Source organism: Fulmarus glacialis, unplaced genomic scaffold, assembly GCF_000690835.1.
Source record: "Fulmarus glacialis isolate BGI_N327 unplaced genomic scaffold, ASM69083v1 scaffold22002, whole genome shotgun sequence".
Classification (NCBI taxonomy): Eukaryota; Metazoa; Chordata; class Aves; order Procellariiformes; family Procellariidae; genus Fulmarus; species Fulmarus glacialis.
In genome coordinates, this window is record NW_009197564.1 from 63,295 (window position 1) to 68,846 (window position 5,552).

At 41.0% G+C, this 5,552-nt stretch overlaps 1 protein-coding gene across 2 annotated transcripts; it reads left to right on the forward strand.

Moving 5' to 3' along the window:
- The first annotated feature begins 2,864 nt into the window (after nt 1-2,864).
- On the forward strand, nt 2,865-5,011 carry FOXI1 (forkhead box I1). 2 transcript variants are annotated; one of them, XM_009572598.1, is made up of 2 exons: nt 2,865-3,438; nt 4,458-5,011. In XM_009572598.1, exons 1-2 carry the CDS (start codon nt 2,865-2,867, stop codon nt 5,009-5,011), a joined length of 1,128 nt encoding a protein of 375 aa, XP_009570893.1. The 2 variants fall into 2 exon arrangements, with proteins under 2 accessions (XP_009570893.1, XP_009570895.1); XM_009572600.1 differs by having other exon boundaries at nt 2,865-3,435; nt 4,737-5,011.
- Nucleotides 5,012-5,552: the final 541 nt, after the last annotated feature.

Here is a 5,552-nt window from a genome sequence, read left to right on the forward strand (position 1 = left end):
AGGAACACGTATTGCAATGATTCTCAAGCAGTAAGGTGTGCCCATAGTACTGACAAAGTACCATTTTTACTGGCATTGTTTATACTTCAGTTGGACTGTGTTCCAACACAGTCAGTTGGAAGAAAAATGTTGCTGATCGGATTGCGTCTATGCTAGAAATTGTGCCAGCACACACATGCCAGGGAGGGATCAGGCCTTTGCACTCCCTTTCAGAGCTCTGTAGGCAGAAGCCTACAGTTGACTTTGTACTTCATTGCTCTAAAAGCAGTACTTGCCATTCTTCACCTCAGTCCTTGCTTTACTTAGTTCTGAGTGATGCTTTGCTCAGATGTCACATCAAGGTAGGTCTGGTGGTAACGTGCATTCTCAAGCAGCTGCAGAGCACAGCTAGGGGCTGACCTTGCTAAAATGCAGTACACCAAAACTTCATAAAGATTAATTTGCAGAGGAAGTTTTACAACCTTCATCTGTCTCTGGTTGCAGAAGTAATATTTTTTTCCTTTGTAAGGCCTGGCATATTTTCAAAGCATGTATTCACTCAGCAACCACTTCAGTGTATTTTAACTGTAACTATGCATGCAGAGCACCTCAGGGAATAAGTATTTAGATACCACTCATCCAAGTCCATGATGCAGTTAGGTGAATTTTTACTTCTTGGAATAAATGATCCCTGAGCAGTAATAGATTTGCAAGTTTTTCTTGTTTTCAGGGTTTTTTTTGTCAAAAATGTAATTTGTTGAGAGGATCAAAAATTGGTTATGTTTACTTTTCACACTATATTCTGGGTCTTAGTTCATTGTAAAAGTGTTTTTACTCATTTGAGCATTTCTTAAACATTTTGTTCCATTGGCTCTTCTGTAAATAATGGGGGTTTTATTAGCAATACTTGTAACATTAATATTTGCAGGACTACAAATATAATTCTAAAATATATTTGTATGTTAGTAAGTTAATTAGGAACCTGTAGGCAATGTTGCTCAAACAGCTTTTTGCATCTTTGTAACTCAGATTCTTATGGAGAAAAAAATTATTTCAGCTAGCTTTCTTGAGGAGGGAGGTACTCATGATGTTATTTCCTGAAAAATAAATCATCATTTGTTTTTTTTCTCCAAGTCAACTTTTCACCAGTTGTCACTTAGAAAATAAGCCAGCACCACTATGTCCCATTTAACTTTTGTCTGTTTAATGTGTATCTCTGCATAGGCTAGTTAGCATTTACAAACTCTGAACTCTCAGTCATTCATATTAAAATAGCAACTCATTTGTCCATAGTTGCAGTACAAATTATTTTACTTGCAGTGAAAGCATGTAATTTTTTTAAATAACAGCTGTAGAGATGCATTTCTAAACTGGCAATTTGGCTAGCTTTGTCACTCTGTACTCAGTATTTCAGTTGTATTTCCAGTGAAATTTTTTTCATACTTTTCAAAGCAACAACAATATGAACATGACATTGGTGAATCACTGATGCTTAGGGAGGGGGGAAATCTTGGTGGTGCTGCAGCACAGAAGATTAAGTGAATTGATTAATGTGTGACAAAGCAAAAAAGTCTTTGGTGCAGCCAGGAATTGAAATCTACAGGTCAAAACTCGTGTCTCTGCAGAAATTATAGGTCTAGAGCCATCTTAAAGGCCTTGTCATACCAGGACATTCTTTAATTGCATGGGTTATTAAGGCTGAGTCAAGTTCCAAATGTATGTATGTGCCTTGAACATAAAAAAAAAAAAAAAAAAAAGCAAGTTTCACTTCTGAAGGGAACTGCAACTATGCTTTTAACTACAGTGCAGTCTTTCATGCAGTGACACAGTTGTAAGAGCTGTCCTCATTCTGAGACAGGTGTTGGTGAGATTGCAGCTCTGCTTTTTCCTCCTTCAAAAGTGCAGGGTGCCATGCAAAGCAGTAAGTATTTTTCCAAGTCATAAAAGGGCCAGAGGTTTTTCCTTGTTACTTAATTTTAAAGAATCAACTTTTGTCTATATAGATACAAGTGAAGTTATCGGAACTTAGCTGAAAAGAGCTGTGCTGAACACTGCCTCTTTCCCGTTTGGAAATTCTGCTAAGAGGTTTTATGAGCTCTCTGCACCAATCCTGCAGCAAAGAGGAAGCAGCGACTAGTGATTTCCCATCTCAGTTCACCAATTTAAGCTCTAAAGAAAGGTTTGATGATTAAGCTTGAAATTTTTGTGTCACAAGATTAATCCTTACTTCAGGGAGTAACTCCATTTATATCAGTAAGATTACTCAGGTGAGTAACCAGCTACAGAATTTGCCTGTAGTACTGTGATTGCCTAGGGGGAAGTACAAGCAACTCTGCAATTAAAATTACTGAAAGAAAAGGAGGTCTGACCTTTTCTTTTTTCTTTTTTTTTTTTTTTTTTAAGTATAGGTATATGCCTACTGTTTCATTGACGAGTGACAATGGCTTTTGCATTTTGAGGTGTTACTAGCAGCAGCACAAAGTGGGTTTTCTTTAAAAAGAAAGAAATACTAAAAGCTAAAGCTTCATTGTGAAAGGTGGAAAGAGGAGGATCTCTGATGAGGGGTTTTAACTTCAGGGCACCTTAGGCTTTCTTTATGTGCATCACATCAGTGGAAAATTCCTTCATTCATTTAAGAAGATAAACAGTTGTAACTTTCAGGTTTGGTTGATGTGACATCAGTGACTGGCTGGGACTGCCAGCATTCCAAAAAGGATATCGTCCTCATCTGCAGCCACTCAGGGCTGTGGGGTGGAGCCTGCAGCACAAGCTGAAACATTTACAGGTGCATAAGTACGTAGGGAAGGGCACAGGTGATGCACCTGTCTCAGGAAAGGAGCAGTAGCACAGGTGTGTCATAACTTACCGGCTGCCTGTGTTAGAGCATGAGCTCCTTTGATCCACAAACGCACTCTCCACCACGCTGCAGCCCACAATTTCCAAACATTGGTCAAGAACCTCCAGAGATGAGTATCTACTATGAGAACTTTTTCCATCCACAAAACGTCCCTAGTCCACAGCGACCGAGCACCTTTGAGACGACGGATTACAATGCCACTCCCAATCCCTACCTCTGGCTAAATGGACCTTCCATTACCCCACCACCATATCTCCCAGGATCCAATGCCAGCCCCTTCATTCCTCAGTCTTACGGGATGCAAAGGCAGCTCCTGCCTAACGTGCACGGCTTGGGAGGAACTGACCTTGGCTGGCTTCCTCTCCCGTCCCAAGAAGAGCTTATGAAGTTGGTTAGACCACCTTACTCCTACTCTGCACTTATTGCCATGGCTATCCATGGAGCACCCGAAAAGAGGCTGACTCTCAGTCAGATCTACCAGTATGTGGCTGACAACTTCCCGTTTTATAACAAAAGCAAAGCTGGCTGGCAGAATTCCATACGGCACAACTTGTCTCTCAACGACTGCTTCAAGAAGGTGCCCCGAGATGAAGATGATCCAGGTATAGCTCTCTCCCCCTCTTCCCTCCCCCCCCTAATTAAACTTGTTTAATTTAAAAATGCCTAATACATTGTAAAGAGACATAATAGCCTAGATAGAGGACATACACATAGTAGCTCTTCTATTTTCATAGGTCTGAACTAGAAGGCCACTATGCATAGTTGAGGTCTGAATCAGTCTTGCTATTAGACCTCTGCAGGGAAGGGGATTCTTTACTGCTCCAGGTCTTCCTGAGAACTGATCAACGTGCTGAGCATGAGGCTCAGCAAGCACAGGAGCAGTCTAACTGAGCAAGTCACATTCAAAACCCATTTGGTGTAATGCATATGACTTATGTCAAACTTAACTGGGAATTAATGGAAAGGGGATAAGGCAAACTCAGATTTGTCAAAGAAATCCAGTAGCTTTAGGGAGTCAACAATAATTCTCAAGAGGAGAGCAGGCTGCTTTTATTTTGTTTGTTTCAAATAGCGTTTTGCTTGGAATCACACCTCTTGGCTGATATGTTGTCAGATTGTTCCTTTATTTATTGTTTTCTATCAATAGCTGTTGAGAACCATTGGGAACACTTAAAAGCCATTCAATTATGCTGCCACAGAGGGCCAAAAATCTGGTTCTCTCTCGTTAAAAACCTATTGTACCCCACTGAATCTGGAGGAGCAGTCCAGTGTGGGATTTGATTACTCTCTGCTGTAAATTCAGAGGACGAGCTATATACTGAAAAACTCCTTCCTTCACCAAGAAAACAAAACAAAACAAAAAGCCCTTCCAGTGGCTCCACTTGTAGTTTTACTTGTGTGAAGAGTCAGGGTTAAAGGATACAGCCCAAAACTTTACACTTTTTTCTGAATTCAACAGACTTCTGCTTCTGTGTGATTAAAAAATACATATGGTTTTTTGCTCATGCAATTGTTCTGTTTCTGTGAAATGAGAGAAACATTGTAAAGCCCTAGAAGACTGCTCTTTGCTGTCTGTGTGCATATTTTTAAACTAAAAATGTGCTTTTGTCCCCTTTGACAGGAAAAGGGAATTACTGGACTCTGGACCCGAACTGTGAAAAGATGTTTGACAACGGAAACTTCCGCAGGAAGAGGAAAAGGAAGTCTGACATCGGGGCTAGTGCTGCCACTCTTGCATCCGAGAAATCAGAGGATAGTGCCCTGACTAGCAGCCCCAAAGCTGTGGAGCATCAGGATATCTTGGAAAACTCATCACCTGGGACTGACAATTCACTTGAGAAAGGATCTCCACCGCCATCTTCCAGTAGCCCATGCCTCAGTAACTTCCTCTCCAGTATGACTGCGTATGTTGGCAGCTCTAACTCAGTGAGCCGCTCCGTGCCTTTGGGACTCAACTCTGAACCCATTGACAAAATGGGACAGAATATGGTAGGCTTTAATTCCTACTCTCCGCTCTCTAATATCCCCAGTCATGGTGTGGGAGAGTGGTCCAATTCTATGCCTTCTAGCCACCTTGGCTACAGCAACTCTGTGCTCAACCAGTTTAACACCCACTTTTACAGCAGTATCAGCACAAATAACACTCTCTATTCCAGGGAAGGAACAGAGGTTTAAATGAAGGATTCTAAGACACCAAAGTACAGCTATTTATGAGAGGAAATGATCTGTGGGCAGATGATTAGCATTAGCCTGTTGTCTCTGGGACCCACACTGCATCCTACCTTCTGACAGCCACAAACTTGTTACTCATTATACTTATTCAAATCACAGACACTCCACATTCGGCAGCTCCACATAAAAATTCAGGAATCATAACAGCAAGAATAGTGAAGAGTTCTTCTGAGACACTGTACTTGTATTGCTGCCAACCATGGCCCTCTACAGACATCCTTAAGAAGTTACTGTTTGCCTTAGGCATGAAACTTTTTCTGGCATATTGCTATGCTTTTAAAGTGCTAATAGAATGTGGTTATATCTCTAAATATCCTGTCTTGCTGATATAGGCTGCCCGTACTAGATATGCTTAGCAAGTTCTTATTTGGCCAAAGCTATTCTGAGAGTGAGTGCTGTCTTTGTTTTTCTCTAACACTAGTGCATACATTGTCTAAATTTTGATCCCCTTTCAACCCCAAGGGCAATATGGCTGTGAAGCGAG

Bases quoted from the DNA above. Each gene is read 5' to 3' on its own strand.
- FOXI1 (XM_009572598.1), top strand. From the start codon at position 2,865: ATGAGCTCCTTTGATCCACAAACGCACTCTCCACCACGCTGCAGCCCA. The intron at 3,439-4,457 runs GTATAGCTCTCT...CCCCTTTGACAG, and splicing joins CCGAGATGAAGATGATCCAG to GAAAAGGGAATTACTGGACT.